Here is a 16907-nt window from a genome sequence, read left to right on the forward strand (position 1 = left end):
CTTGGGCGTTCAACCAGTGTGCAAAAGACAACAAACTATGCAAGTACAAAAAGAAATAATAATTATAAATAAATAAACAATAAATATCGAGAACATGAGAGGTAGAGTCCTTGAAAGTGAATCCATAGTTTGTGGGAACAGTTCGGTGATGGGGCAAGTGAAGTTGTGCGGAATTATACCCTCTAAGAAAAGATCTAGTGCTTTCTCGGCATATATGACAAATAAGCTCTTCTCGGACTTCTAGCTGGGTACAGGTATCTATTACAACCAACTTTCAAAGACAAACTCTGCCATCTTCTTCAGAGATGATGCCTGGGCATGTCGGGTTTGGTGGTATTTAAACCCCCATAGTCCATCCTTCCTAATTGGTTACTCCTCACCCAATCAGGTTTCCGCTCTCCCACCTTGATTAAAATTGAATTCCAGTTCTTATTGGAGTGATATTTTTGTCTTTGTTAAAATTCTTTTCCTTTAGTTTTCTTTCAATGGCTTCCTTTACCAGGCGGTCCCAAAAGCCATTGGCGTGACATAGTAGTTTTGTGTCAACAAAGTCAATCCTATGGCCATTGTAAATGCAATGTTCCGCTACTGCCGATTTCTCCGGGTAATCCAAATGGATACACCTCCTGTGTTCCTTAATGCGGGTTTCCACTGTGCATCCCATCTGGCCAATATACGCTGCTCTGTGTTCACAGGGAATCCTGTAAATGCCCACCAACCCAAGTCCCAGGTCACCTTTGACCCACATAAACTGTGATTTGAGCTTCTTTACGGTTTGTGGATGGTATTAATCTGGTATTTCTTCAGGATCCTGGTGATCCTTCCAAAAACCACGGAAACATAGGGAAGACAGGCAGTAGCAACGGATTTCTCCTCGTTATTATTTTTCCTGATTTTTTCAGCATGCGTTTGATTTCCCTCACCTTGTAGCATTCTGTAAGAACGCCATGAGTAATTGTCTTATTTCCTCGTGGAGACCCTCTGGGTCTGAAATACATTTCACACAGGAGTTCAAGAAAAGCAGCTGTGATCTGCACAAAGCTACCAAGGCTGTGAAACAGCACAGGGACAAAACTGAGTCAAAATTCACAATGACTGGTGGCGAGGGTGGCATATATCGCAGACTTCAAAGCCAAAATTAGTACTGCCACCAACATCGTGGCCTCTCTCCCAATTGAGCTCAATCGCTTTTACACTCGGTGCAATGTCGCTAACTCTGAGCCTCTGAGGAAAGCCACCGCTACAACCTGCAACCTGGTCATCTCGGAGGCTGAGGTACGCAGGTGTTTCCAACGAGTGGACAGTTGCAAGCGTGTGGCATCCCAGGGTGATTACTCAGGATGTGCGTAGTACAAATGGCAGATGTGTTTACTGACATTTTTAATCTCTCCCCTCTCAGTGTAGAGTTCTCTCCTGCTTCAAATTATCCACCATTGTCCCTGTACCAAAAAAGACCAAGGTAACATGTCTGAATGACTGGCATCCTGTCGCACTCACCTCAATAATAAGCAAGTGCTTTGAGAGGCTGGTCAAGTATTACACCTGCAGCTTTTACCACCCAAACTGGACCCCTCCAATTCATCTACCAGCACAACCGATCGACAGACAACACAATAGCCACTGCTCAAAATACCATCCTTACACATCTGGAGAAGAAAGACGTTTATGTGAGAATGCTGTTCTTGGACTACCGTTCATCTTTCAACACCATAATTTCATCCAGGCTCAACAGGAAGCTCAGAGACCTTGGCCTTGACCCTGCCACGTGCAGTTGGATCCTGGACTTCCTGTCAGATCACCAGCAGGTTGTAAGAGTGGGCTCCCTCACCTCCACCCCTCTGACTCTCAACACGGGAGCCCCTCAGGGCTGTGTACCAAGTCCCCTCCTTTACTCCCTGTATACCCATAACTGTGTCACCACCCACAGCTCTAATCTAATTAAATTTGCTGACAACACTACATTGATTGGCCTTATCTCAAACAATAACAAGGTGGCCTACAGGGAAGAAGTCATCTCTCTGACACAGTGATGTCAAGAAAACAACCTCTCCCTCAATGTTGCAAAAACAAAGGAGTTGGTTGTTGGGTTACAGAATGAATGGAGATGGGCTAATCCCTATTTACATCAAGGGATCTGGAGTTGAGAGGGTAAACAGCTTTTTAGTTCCTCAGCATCCACATCACTGAGGGCCTCACGTGGTCTGTACACACCAGCTGTGTGGTGAAAAAGGCACAACAGCACTTCTTTCACCTCAGATGGTTGAGGAAGTTTGGTATGGGCCCTCAAATTCTAAGGACTTTCTACAGGGGGACAATTGAGAGTATCCTGACTGGCTGCATCACTGCCTGGTATGGGAACTGTACCTCCCTCAATCGCAGGACTCTGCAGAGAGTGGTGCAGACAGCCCAGCGCATCTGTAGTTGTGAACTTCCCATGATCCAGGACATTTACAAAGACAGGTGTGTAAAAAGGCCCAAAGGATCATTGGGGACCTGAGTCATCCCAATCACAATCTATTCCAGCTGCTTTTATCCAGGAAATAGTACCACACAGCTCCTTCCACCAGGCCATTGGACTGATAAACTCACGCTGATTTGTGTGTATTTCTATGTTACATTAACTGTTCTATTTATTATAAATTATAATAAATTACTATGATTGCACATTGCACATTTAGATGGAGACACAACATGAAGATTTTTACTCCTCATGTATGTGAAGGATGTAAGAAATAGTCAATTCAATTGAACAATCAAAGTTGAAAGAACCACTCTACACTGGGAGGTGTGATAGTAGCCATTATTGCTGATGTACAAGTCCGTGTGATTGGGTTTCCAATAGACACCATGTCCGAGGCTAGCGCCCAGTTCCCGTCGTATCAGAATGAGTTCATCCCCTTACACCCCAAATGCTTCTTTACATACATCAATGACACCTTCGTAGTGTGGCCTCATGGACTCCAGGCACTCCAACAGTTCCACGAACAGTATACATCCAAACATTCTATTTATGTGGTTTTTCTCCTTCGGTTAACTGTGCAAAAACTATTTCAGACCCAGAGTCTTCCCAAGGAAATAAGACGATTACGCATGACGTTCCTACAGGATGGCTGTAAAGTGAAGGGAATCAATTGGGCCTTTAAAGAGCTGACAATGAGGAGGAACCAGTCCTTAATGTCCATCTTCCCAATATTTCCATGGTTTCTGGAAGGATCGCCAAGGTCCAGATTGTTACCATCCACAAACCTGTAAGGAATCTCAAGTCACAGCTTATGCAGGTCAAAGATGACCTGGGACTCAACAAGCACAGGAGGTATACTTGTTTGGGTTACCCAGAGAAATTGGTGGTAGCAGAACACTGTATTCTCAATGGTCTTAGGATTGACTTCAATGGCACAAAACTACTGGCCATGCCAATGGCTTTTGGGACCGTCTGGTAAAGGAAGCCATTGAAATAAAACTAGAGGAAAAGAATTTTAACAAAGGTCTCGCTCTAATAAATGGAATTTGATTGTAAGCAAGGTGGGAAAGTGGAAACCTGATTGGATGAGGACTCACCAATCAGGAGGAACAGGCTGGGGGGGGGGGGGGGGGGGAGGCGGGGTTATAAATACCACCGGACTAGACATGCCCAGGCACCATCCCTGAAGAGGATGGTAGAGGTTGTCATTGAAATGTTGGTTAATATCAATACCTGTACCTGGCTGGAAGCCAGAGAAGAATTTATCTCCTCTGGTTCAAGAGCCCGGTGGTTTGAGGGGTAATAACCTGGTGCTACACATTCAAAATTCTGAAGGAACTCAGCAGGTCAGACAGCATCTCTGGAAAGGAATAAAGAGTAAGATGTTTTGGGCAGAGTCCCTACATCCGAACATTTATGTGCCTTTCCACGCAGCAAATGAACCTCACAACATACAGAATCTTAATAAATAACTTATGCAGAACGTGAACAATAAAAATAAAAGCTTGAATTTCCTTATTAAATCATTTTTGCTGTTGCATTTTTCACATTAAATAAAATCTCTAAGACTTTGGTTTTACAGACTGCATTAAGTATCTGAATGTATTTCATGGATTTAACAGAAGGCTCTGGAGGTGTGATCTTCAAGAATCATCTCCCTTTCATCTATGGACAAAAATTAATCCTGTTGTTAGAAGGTGCAAGACCACTGCCCACTATTTTGGTTCTAGAATATGACTCAGGAGATGGGATGTTCCGTTGAAATTCTCTAAAATGTTGAGGCCAAATTTAGAGTATTAGATACAGTTCTGGTCACCTACCTACAGGAATGATATCAATAAGATTGAAAGAGTACAGAGAAAATTTACAAGGATGTTGTTGGGACTTGAGCTATAGGGAAAGGTTGAATAGGTTAGGACATTATTTCTTGGAATGTAGAAGCTTGAGAGGAGATTTGATAGAGCTGTACAGAATTATGAGGGTAAATGCAAGCAGGCTTTTTCCACTGAGGTTGTGTGCGACTATAGCTAGAGGTCATGGGTTAAGGGTGAAAGGTGAAATGTTTAAAGAGAACATGAAGGTGATCTTCTTCACCCAAGGGGTGGTGAGAGAGTGGAATGAGTTTCCAGAGGAAGTGGTGGATGCAGGTTTGATTGTAACATTAAAGAAAACTTTAGATAAATACAAGGATGGGGGCTATGGTCCAGGTGCAGGTCAATGCAAGTGGACAGAATAAAAATTTGGCATGGACCAGATGGGCCAAAGGGCCTGTTTCTGTGCTGCAATGCTCTATGTCTCCGTGATCTCAAATCCCTAGGACAGGCTCCTTGCCATCAGCCACAACTTAGTTGTCAAAGCTCTGATCTCCAATGCCACCATTATGGGTTCCGGTTTCACTCCATAGACTTGAGTCAAAATGGCCAAAGACGCACTGGGGAACATTGACATAAGCAACTCCCTAGGTCAGGACATTAAGCCAAGGCTCCTGTACCCTCTCAAATCAACCAACCCTGCTCTTGTAACAACACAGGATGTGGGTAATATCCGATCATAGAGGGAAAACTAAAACCACCTTACAGAATGCTGATCACATATCTACTACAACGCTGTCATTTCAAGTAACAGCAAGCAATAATCTAATGTATAAGCTGCTGTTGGATGCCCAGTAGTGTAGTGGTTAGCACAACATTTTACTATGCCAGCGATCCAGGTTCAATTTCCGCCACTGCCTGTAAGAAGTTTGTATGTACTCCCCATGACTGCGCTGGTTTCCCCTAGGTGCTCCAGTTTCCTGCCACGTTCTAAGGACATACCGGTTACAATTAGTGGTAGTGCGATCACTTGAGTTAAGTACGATGTTGTCCTAAGGCAGGGGCTCTCAACCTGGGGTCCACAGACCCCTTAATTAATGGTATTGGTCCATGGCATTCGAGAGGTTGGGAACCCCTGTCCTGAGGGGTTGTCTATTGGTGGGTTCTCAGTTGGTTTGTACAGGCCAATGAGCATGCTACATTGGTGCTGGACACATAGCAACACTTGTGGGCTGCCCCAGCCCATCTTCGGACAGTGTTGGTTATTGATACAAGTGATGCATTTCACTGTAGTGTGACAAATAAAGCAATGTTTTCACTTTCAGAAGGTAAACAATGCGGGACGGGACAGAAGGCGGCTAGTCACAGCATGACTCGCATTCCATGTCTCAGACAGAGCAGCTCCTTGACTGTGATTCTCTACAAAGGTCTCTGACAACGTTTGCCTTCTCAATCAGCTTACCTCCAGAGCTTTGGTTGATGCTGGTGGTCTCTGCAGCTCCAGGGAAAACATCCCAATGCTGTAAGCCAGGTTGTGGAGTTCCAGTCTTTCACTCAGAACTATCAGCAAGAAGGCAGCTTTAGCCAGCGTGTTGGTCGCAATCAGTGTCTGCTTGTGAGTTGAAACTTTGTTCTTCTTGCCCTGAATGAGAAACCCACATTGGTAGTAATTCAATATTTGTAAATATAAAAGTTTAACACAGGGGCATTAATGTAAGATAAAGCACTTTGACCTAAAGCAGAAGTTCATTCAAGTTTATTGTCATTCAACCATACACTTGTACACAGCTAAACGAAACATTGTTCCTCTGGGACCAAGGCACAAAACACAGTACATACTGTCACACACAGCAGATGTAGTTACAATCCAGTGCATACAGTCACAAAACAACAGGGCCGGGAGATTGACATAAGTGTGAGGTGCATGTTTCGTAAGACAGTCTAATGTTACTGTCACTATTATAATAAAACAAGCAGTCATATAAATATGTGAAACAGCAGCAATAAAAAGTGACCAGTGCAGGATGAGAGTGTGTCGATGAGTTGGATGTGGGGGAAGGGGCGGGGGGGGGGGGGGTTTGGAGGGCATTTAGACAGGGGGGTACATGTGTGCTGGGTGGCAGCAGGGTATTAAGAAGTCTCAGAGCCAAACATTCAAGTCTAAGTCTACTATTCAACCTGTTACCCTTTAGACTGACTCTTCACCTCATCTCTATCCCTTGATTTCCACAAGGACAAAATCTTTATCATCCTCAGCGCTGACAGTAGTTGATTCCAAGGGTTCACACCCATTTGGTAGTAAAATGCAAAGACTCATAACCAATCTTAGTAACCAGTCTCCTCATCTTAGTACCTGGTTCTATTCCCATTTGTCCATATAACAATTACAGCATGGAAACAGGCCATCTTGGCCCTTCTAGTCCATGCCGAACGCTTACTCCCACCTAGTCCACATAACCATATAACAATTACAGCACAGAAACTCACACAGGACGGCACAGTTGCATCCTGTGCCTTTTTGTAGATGAAGGCCTGTACTGCCATCACTTCACCATCATTTTCCTTACTTATGAGGAAGTTCAAGGCATTCTGCCCATTGACCTTTCCCCATCCCGCCTGTCGACTTCTCCCCGTTCCATCTGTAGTCTTTTCCCCATTACCCTGCTGACCTATCTTGTTCCACTTGTCAACCTTTCCCCATTCCCCCTGCTGACTACCTACTCTGGTATCAAGGTCTTTCCATTAGAAGTTAATGAGGAAACATTTTATGCTTCCTCAACTCACTCAGTACATGACAATAACAAACCATCTTACTGAGGGGAAACAGGTCCAGACCCCCAATCTCCTAAATTCCCTCCTAAGTCACACCCTCTAAGACACCTTTGAAAAGCCCCCTCTTTGACCAAGAAGTTGATCACCCAGCTTGAAATCCCATGACATGGATAGATACCCAGATTAGATTTGCAATATTCAATATTATAAACTAAACACTAGCTCACTGCAAATTCATCACATCTTCTAGTTATAAATTAATAGTTATTAAAAACTCAAATCTTCTCTCCAATAGCTGGTAATAAGGCCACAAGACATACAGTTGGGGCAGAATTAGGCCACTGAAGGAGAAACACTAACCTTCAGAAACACTCGACCATCGTTTCATTTTCTCACCTTAGTTTGTGGCTGTTCCACCTTTAAATCCGGAGGATTGGCCAGCAGATCCCTGGCAAGGTCAATCGCCAGTCGACACGCTTCGTTGTTGTAGCCATGCGCATAAAGTGCCTCAGCACAGGCAAACAGCACCTGGAGGAAAGAGTGTTACATTACACCGGCGTTGTACCAACGAGACAGGATGAGATACAGGAGCCTTAGGTCCCACACTCTCAAGTTCAGAAACTGACACTACTCTTCAACTATCAGGCTTCTGAACTGGCATGGATAACTTCACTCACCTCAACACTGAACTGATTCCACAACCTACTGACTCCCTTTCAAGAATTCTACAACTCATGTTGTAGATTCGGAAGAAGGAGGCAGCGGGAGAGCACCTAAGGATTTCCAGCGGGAAGACATTTTGAGTTCTCGGCGGAAGAGAGAGGCCAGACTGCGCAGGTGCGTGACGTCAGCCAGTTGAGCACGAACAGTTTAAAAAGAAGGCAGCCATATCCAGCGGGCAGCGGAGTGAGAGGCAGCAGAGTGAAAGGGCTTTGGCGGTAACGGGAAGAAGCTATGGAGAGGGTGCAGAGGAGATTTACCAGGATGTTGCCTGGATTGGAGAACAAGTCATATAAGGTTAGCAGAGCTGGGACTTTTCTCTTTGGAGTATAGAAGAATGAGAGGGGACTTGATAGAGGTCTACAAGATTATGAGAGGCATAGATAGGGTGGACAGTCAGTACCTGTTTCCCAGGGCACCAATAGCAAGCACCAGAGGGCATATGTACAAAATTAAGGGAGGGAAGTTTACGGGAGACATCAGGGGTAAGTTTTTTTACACAGAGGGTTGTGAGTGCCTGGAATGACTTGCCAGGGATGGTGGTGGAGGCTAAAACATTAGGGGTATTTAACAGCCTCTTGACCAGGCACATGGATGAAAGAAAAATGGAGGGTTATGGGGTAGTGTGGGTTTAGTACTTTTTTTTAAGGATTATATGGGTCGGCACAACATGGAGGGCTGAAGGGCCTGTACTGTGCCGTAGTGTTCTATGGTTCTATGGTCTGCAGTACTAATATTGAGAACATAAGTGTGTTTACATGTTCATATACAATACATATACTTTTATTCTATCAAGGAAATGAAAGTTATAGTGAATGTTAAACAAGTACTGCACCATGCACAAAGTTATCATTCCCCAGGAAGTAACAGAACTTACACCAGCATAAACAAAGTGTTTACAAATACTTCAACTTTAACAAACAGTTGACAGAAAAAGGACCCACAGTTAAACCAGTTTAACCACAGTTAAACCACTCCATGATGTGCTCATAAATTTTAGGGCTCATTGCTTCACTTTAATTACTCACAGAGCTGAACCCATGTTCTGTATGGAAAGCACCAGCCACGATTCGAACTTTCCTCAAAGTTTGTTATGACTAACTGGCTAACTCAGAAGTTTTGGCACTTCCTCCATTGAACTACTTGACTGCACAAAGAAGTTTTACAATGCGCCAGTCCTTCGGGCGGGTTCCCACGAGCACCTTCCATTGTGCTCCTCTCCACACCTCACTTCCCCCCCCAACTCCTACAAAAGAGACCCAAAAACCGATGTTTTCCCAATAAACAGAATGGTATCAAGACAAGCCTGAATGGCCAATACATCATTCCTAAGCTAATCAAATGACTCATTATCTCAACAGAAAACAAAATGCTCAGCTACAAAATTAGAGATTACCAGAACATACTGTGTTTTACAAAAAAACCTTCAGAAGATAAAATCCCCAAAAGTATAACTGTAGTAATACAATAAAGCACGTTTTAACCGGGGTTTTACACATGTTTTTAAATATATACAGTACACATCTTTTTATTTTCACTATTTGTCTTCTTTTCATCTGCAGATTGCTTGTTTATCAGTCTTTATTTATGTTGAGTTCTACTGCATAGATTGAGTGGAGAGCCAGAGGCTTTGCCCCAGGGTGGAAGTGACTACTACAAAGGTTCTTAACTTTAAGGTGATTGGAGGAAACACAAAGTGTGTGGAATGCACTGCCAGTGATGGAAGAGGCTGATACATTAGGAGAATTTTAAAGACTCTTAGATAGGCATATAGATGACAGAAAAACAGAGGGCTATGTAGAAGGAAGGGTTAGACTGATCTTAAGTGAGGTTAAAAGTTTGGTTATAACATCATGAACCCAACAGCCTGTAGTGTGCATTTCTACATATGTTCTACATTTTAAACACAAATTATTTTATCATCCTGTATTTTTAGACGTGTGTGATTCAGATTATGGAAAATTGTGATGCAGACCACTTTCATAGTACGGGGGCTACCTGTGCTGCCTCACACTGCTAGATTACTGCAGGAAACAGTAGGTATGGGCTTTCAGAATGATGCTGCAGAGTGCTGGGAGAGAGGTCCAATTTCACAATAGTGTGACAAAATAGAACCTGTGCGATCCCAGAGTGCTTTGCTGGCTTGGATGGAGGCTTACAAGAAGTCAGTGCGTGTTTCAAGGTAGGAGGTGTATTTACGAATGTTTTGACAACAGAGAAAAACAGGACACAGCTGTGATGGGGGAAGAAGCCTCAAAAGACAACCGGATTGATGAAAGAACAGATGCCTAGAACCAGAGACAGATCCCAATTAAAAAAGTTGATGTGTTACTGGCCTCTGTAAAAGTAGAAATATGGTTTGTTCAGAGTTGTCAGATTGAAGCTAATTTCCAAACAATTTAACATTTAGCGGTAGAGCTTCCCTTGTAAAAAATAAAACGTGCTTATAGTTTGATCCACACTGAACTTTTCGTAGGTTTTTTTCCTTTTACTACATATTAGAAGACCTAGCTAAACTGTATGTGTCAGGATAGTCACCGCTTCAAGCTGACTGTAAATAGTTGAATTTTTTTTTAATAATAACACTAATTTTTTGTGGTCATATATCTATTTAACAGATAATTCACACAGTAAAAAGTCATGGTTAACAGAAACTGGTGGAGATAATTTGAAGGAAATGCATATGAACCAGGAAGGTGGTAGTTGAAGACAGAATGCATTAAGGTGGATAAATCCTGAGGGGCTGACTAAGTGCATCCTCAGAATTTGTGGGAGGCTAGAGAAGAAATTGCTGCCATTATGGAATGTGAACTTATTTCTACATTCTTGAACAAGAATCTGGAGGAACTCAATGATTCAACAAGCAACTGTGAAGGGATTGGACAGTCACTGCTTCAGGCTGAGTGCAATTAGTTTAATTTTTATAACAACACAATTTTTTTGTGGTTATTCGTCTGCTGCCATGATGGAATTTGAACTCATAATTGCTACATTCTTGATACTGAAAATCAAAAGCAAACAATTGTTATCAAAGTGAAAGAGCTTTTACCTCCATTCGATTCTCCTGATCAAGGGGCTTTAAACCAGCAAGGATGTCTTGTTCCTCTTCATTGCTTTCCTCCGGTTTTTCCTCTTCTTTGACATCCTCCTGTGGGAGGTAATAGACCTGATAGTCATCCTCTCCCACAGCCGGGTCTTCTGCGATCTCTGGGGCTGGCCTTTTCGGTGAGTCAGTTGTGCTCTGGGTGGCCTCCTCCCTGTTGCTCATATCCTCGACCTGCTCTGCAGCCTGCCTTTGAGCAGGCTCACTGTTTGCCTCAGGCTCGAAGCTCTCAGGGAAGAATCCTTCACTCTCATCTGGGTAGAGGTCCTTGAAATTGCTGACTGGGTCGTCAAAGTCGAAGGTGTTGCATGCCTCGGCACCGAGGGCGAGATTACTGTCGTCCAGCCCCAGTTCCGCCAGATCCGGCTCAAGCGAGCTGTCCTCACTGCTCGTCCTCCGCTTTCCTGAATGCTTGCTGGTCGGGAATTTCGCCTGAGGTAGTTTGCACTTGCTGGTGCTCAGTTTGTAAGTGGGCTTGTCGCCATCTGCCACTGGCCTGCCCAGGCTGCAGCGGGAGGCCTCAGAGGCCACTTTCCTCTTGGCCCCACTGTCCTTTGGCCGGACCACCACCTCATGCGGGCTCCGGCCTTTGTCGGTTAGGGATGCCTTGGTGCCTACCACATCCGGCCCATGAGGTTTGGCCGCCCCGGTGCCCCCACCTTCACCGGCCACCTCGGTGCCCGGGGCCTCCCCACACCTCTTGGTGCTCTTGTGCTGCATCACCTTGGCCCAACAGAAGCCGCTCTTCTTCTCAGCACTGTTGTAGGTGATCCCCGGAATGGGGAACGCCTCTTCCCAGCTGAAGTAACAGGCCTCAACTGCAGGCTTGAAGCCTTGGAAGAGCTTGTCCAGCAGCTTGCGATGCTGTCCCCTTTTCACAATCTCGATCACCTTCAGATGCCACTGTCTCAGCTGTGTGCAAAGCTCCTTCCTCCTGTAACAGTAGGGAGGCCAATCAGTCAAGATTATGAATTAAAATATAGTATAAATTATAAGACAACAGGAGCAGAATTAGACCTGAGTCTGTTCCACCTTTCTGTCATATTTAACCCCATTCTCCTGCCTTCTCCCCATAACCTTTGATGCCCCCATCAATCAAGAACCTATCAACCTCCACTTTAAATATCCCCAATAATGGCCTCCACAGCCATCTGTGGCAACAAATTTCACTGATTCACCACCTTCTGACTAAAGAAATTCCCCTCATCTCTGTTCTAAAGGGTACATCCTTGTATTCTGATGCTGTGCCCTCTGGTCCTAGACACCCTCAATATAGGAAACATCCTCTCCACACTCTATCTAGGCCTTTCAATATTGAATCTATTTCAATGAGATCCCCTCCTCACTCATTCTTCTAAATTCCAACGAGTATAGGTCCAGAGACATCAAATGCTCCTCATACATAAACCCTTTTGTTCCCAGGAACATTCTTGTAAACCTCCTCTGGTCTCTCTTGTGTCGTTTAAAAACAAGGGAGAAAGAAACAAAAGAACACAGGGGCAGTTGCCAAATTTTTAAGCTTGTGTTTTCTTTAAGACCCATTGCCAACAGGGAAAAGTAATTGCCATTGTGAAGTAAGACATGAACAGTCAGGCTGGGGAGAAAGAGAAAGGGTTAAAGTAGGTGGAACCTTACACAATGCTCATGTTGTTACTGATGCACCTGCTAGGACAACTGCTTTGCCCCTGACTGGAAGCTGATGGGGTGGTTAAGTGCCCTTCATTAGTCAGGGCACTGAGCTTGAGAGCTGCAAGGTAATGTTGCAGCTCCATAAAACCTTGGTTATAACCACACTTGGAGTATCGTGTTTAGTTCTGGTTGCTTCATTATAGGAAGATGTGGAAGTTTTAGAGAGGGTGCAAAGGAGATTTAGCAGGATGCTGCCAGAATTATAGAAAATGTCTTATGAGAAGAGGTTGAGCAAGCTCAGGCTATTCACATTGGAATGAAGGATAAAAGGTGACTTGACAGGGGTGTACAAGAGACACAGATGAAATGCACAGTCAGCACCCCTTTCCCAGGACAGAAATGGGTAATACTAGGACGCATCATTTTAAGGTGACTAGGAAAGAATAGGGTCAGAGGTAGAACTTTTATACACAGCGAGTGGAATACGCTACTGGTGGTGATGATAGAGGCAGATAAATCAGGGATATTTAAGAGACTCTTAGACAGGCACATGGATGAGAGAAAAACGGAGAGCTATGGGGAAAAGGAAGTGTTCGATGGATCTTAGAATATGTTAAAAGGTTGTGGACCGAAGGACCTTGACTATGATATAACGTTCTACGTTCGTTGTGGTTCTCAGTGAGGTTTCTTGGAATCCGTTTCCACATCCCTACAAAGCAGTACAATGAAAACCTAAATTTTCCTCACCCCTGCGGGTGGTGGATCAGTGTAAATTCCGCATAATTTTATACAGATTGGTCATGTTACTAAATGAAAGGCATAAAATATCAGCCTTTATCTCCAAATCCAGAACTTTCACACTGGGTTCTCCTCTCCCTTCACTCGGCCTCCTGGGAGTAAGGAAATGCTTACCTCTGGGGACTCATGGTGGGATCCAGGACAGCGAGCCTCCACAACACCACCATCTCGTCGCACATGCTGGCACAGGCGTGAGCCGCCACCTCAGTCTGGCCGTTACTGCGGCCCGTGTGGCCACTGGCACTGCTATGCGAGGCAGACGTTCGGACGCTGTACCACCAGCCAATGATCTGAGGGGGAAAGAGACCGAAGCATCAACCGACTGGGTAGAGAGAGCAGACGAGACCTGACCACTGAGCTGAGAGGCTGCATGGGGAAACATGTTTTCCACCAACAATTCATTACAGCCACAGGGCAAAGACGGTTTAGACCCGAGGTTCCCAACCTGGGGTCTAAAGACCCCTTGCTCAATGGCATAATAAAGGCTGGGAACCTCTGGTTTAGAGCAAAAGATGGTAAGAAGTAGGAACAGCATTCGGCCATTCAGACAAGAGTCTATTCCACTGTTCAATCACGACTGATGAAACGTCTCGGTCGAATCGTCAACTATTCATTTCTTTCCACTTGACCTGCTGAGTTCCTCCAGCATTTTCTGTTCCACTGAGTTCCTCCAGCTGCTTCTGCAGAGTCTCTTGTGTTTATTTAATCCTGGATAATTATTTTGTTCTTAACTGCATTCCCCACCTTCTTCCTGTAACCTTCCTTCCCTCACTAATTTGTTAATCTGTATCGTAAAAACTTGTCCTCCACTGTCCTCTGTAGCAACAAATTGAACAGATTCACTACCCTCTGGGAATTCCTAGACTCTCCCCATTGAGCAAGACTTCCTCTCCACACCCACTCTGAGAAAGCAACAAGAAATCATCGATCCATTGGGCAGAGAGCACAGCAAAACCTTGCAATTAAACTGACAGGCAGGATCAGGAAAAACATCTTACACTAACCCTTCTTTAGAACTTCTGCTGTCACAGTGGCAGCAGCAAACAGATTCGGATCTAACATGTGGACATTGAAACACACAGTGAAATGCTACATTCGCATTAACAACTAACATAACCGGGGGGACAGCTTGCAAGTGTCAGCACACATTCCAGAACCAGCACAGAATGCCCACTTTGTTTAGCAGAACAACACAAGTACCAACAACAGAATAACAACAACGAAACAACAACAGCTAAGTCCCTTTTCCTTCCACCCACCCACCAACACAGACAGTCCTCTGACCCCAGGACAAACTGTCTCTGGGCCTCCAGCGGGCTCGTGACCCACAGACATTGGACTCCCATTGGGGATTGCTGGAAATCCTCCAAGACCAGCCCAGTGAAAATAAAATCCACAGATGCTGGAAACCAGGTCTCCTTCCACAGATCTACCAGACGTTACTGATCCCATAATGGAAACTAGGTCTCCTTCCACCATAATGGAAACCAGATCTCCTCCTTCAGATCTATCAGATGTTTCTGATCCCATGATGGAAACCAGTTCACCTTCAGATCTACCAGACGTTACTGATCCCATGATGGAAACTAGGTCTCCTTCCACCATAATGGAAACCAGATCTCCTCCTTCAGATCTATCAGATGTTTCTGATCCCATGATGGAAACCAGTTCACCTTCAGATCTATCAGACGTTACTGATCCCATGATGGAAACCAGTTCACCTTCAGATCTACCAGACGTTACTGATCCCATGATGGAAACTAGGTCTCCTTCCACCATAATGGAAACCAGATCTCCTCCTTCAGATCTATCAGATGTTTCTGATCCCATGATGGAAACCAGTTCACCTTCAGATCTACCAGACGTTACTGATCCCATGATGGAAACTAGGTCTCCTTCCACCATAATGGAAACCAGATCTCCTCCTTCAGATCTATCAGATGTTTCTGATCCCATGATGGAAACCAGTTCACCTTCAGATCTACCAGACGTTACTGATCCCATGATGGAAACCAGTTCACCTTCAGATCTACCAGACGTTACTGATCCCATGATGGAAACCAGTTCACCTTCAGATCTACCAGACGTTACTGATCCCATGATGGAAACCAGTTCACCTTCAGATCTATCAGACGTTTCTGATCCCATGATGGAAACCAGTTCACCTTCAGATCTACCAGACGTTACTGATCCCATGATGGAAACCAGTTCACCTTCAGATCTACCAGACGTTACTGATCCCATGATGGAGTCACTTAACATGCAGCCAAACGTACAAGCAAAAAATAAGCCGCACTTTGCACAGCAGCATCAGAGTATTAAAAATGAGGACTGAAGCTGGGTTGTTAGAACTGGGCAAAAGCAGAGCTAACCACTGTGCTACAACACACTCGTGCAAACGTGGGGGAGCAGATAGAGAGGATGCACAAGACAGGATGTTGGCTATAGTGGGGGAGTCTAGGACCAGAGCTCACAGCCTTAGAAAAGAAAGACATCCCTTTAGAACAGAGTTGAGGAGGAATTTCCTTAGCCAGAAGGTGGAGAATCATCGGCGGAAGGCCAAGTCATTGGGTACATGTAAAGAAGAGAATGATAGGGTGCCAAAGGTTAAGAGAAGGCAGGAGATGGGGTTGAGAGGGATAACAAATCTGCCATGACAGATTGGCAGAGAAAACTTGATGGGTCAAATGGCCTAATTCTACTCCTATGCCTCCAAGTGAGGCCTCACCAGTGCTTTATAAAGTCTCAACATTACATCTTGCTTTTATATTCTCATCATTAAAACTCTCCGCTTTCTACCCAGCCACAACATTCACCATTTGCTCTCTCGTCTTCCTTTACATTTCAGTTTGTTCTAATCTTGCTTTCAGTTCTAATCAGCCTGAAGCATTACCTCTGTTTCTCTCTCCACAGATGCTGCCTGACTTGCCTGAGAATTTCCGGCTTTCTGTGGTGGCTGATGAATGAACACTCGTTCTAGATGTTGGCAAATGAGAGCAAAGTCAATGGTCTAAACTTCACCTGAGCCTCACCTGCTCATACGTCAAACATTGGTCAGTCAGGATCTCAAGTAGAGGTGCTGCATTACTATCACGTCGTTTAAACATCTCACGGACAATGGAGAGAAGGTTCCAGATGCCTTCCGGCTCTCTTCCACGAAGAGGTCGCAGAAGACAAGCCCACTCAGCCGCAGCTGGCGGCTCCGTCGAAGACAGATACAAAGAGTTAACATCACTGCAATGAAAGAAACAATATGGATTAGAGACTCCTGAAAGCAAGAACTGACCTTCTCTTGCAAACTTCTGCAGATCAAGTTGGAGAGTATTCCGACTGGTTGCATCTCTCTTTGGTACAGAGGTCCAATGACAGGATGGCCAGAGGCTGCGGAGGGCTGTAGATTCAGCCAGCTCCATCACAGGCACAACCCTACCCACCACCCATCTTCAAAGGGGCAGCGTGGTAGTAGAGCAGTTAGTGTAACACCATCACAGCATTAGCGACACAGGTTCAATTCCTGCCGTTGTCTGTAAGGAGTTTGTGCTGACTGCATGGGTTTCCTCCGGGTGTTCCAGTTTCTCACACATTCCAAATTCGTACAGGCTCGTAGGTCAAG

The 16907-nt window shown here is 44.7% G+C and overlaps 1 protein-coding gene across 2 annotated transcripts in view; it reads right to left on the reverse strand.

Annotated features, from left to right (window-relative positions):
• The window catches only part of zswim8 (zinc finger, SWIM-type containing 8), a 176582-nt gene that overhangs the window by 67624 nt on the left and 92051 nt on the right, over positions 1 to 16907 (reverse strand). For both annotated transcript variants that reach the window (XM_073025635.1, XM_073025636.1), the window contains exons 9-13: positions 16327 to 16528; positions 13409 to 13584; positions 10814 to 11801; positions 7441 to 7572; positions 5735 to 5914 (exon numbers count right to left, since the gene is read on the reverse strand). In XM_073025635.1, coding sequence (XP_072881736.1) covers positions 5735 to 5914; positions 7441 to 7572; positions 10814 to 11801; positions 13409 to 13584; positions 16327 to 16528 — 1678 coding nt within the window. The remainder of the gene's footprint in view (positions 1 to 5734; positions 5915 to 7440; positions 7573 to 10813; positions 11802 to 13408; positions 13585 to 16326; positions 16529 to 16907) is intronic.

This window comes from Hemitrygon akajei, chromosome 21 (genome assembly GCF_048418815.1).
Source record: "Hemitrygon akajei chromosome 21, sHemAka1.3, whole genome shotgun sequence".
Taxonomy (NCBI): domain Eukaryota; kingdom Metazoa; phylum Chordata; class Chondrichthyes; order Myliobatiformes; family Dasyatidae; genus Hemitrygon; species Hemitrygon akajei.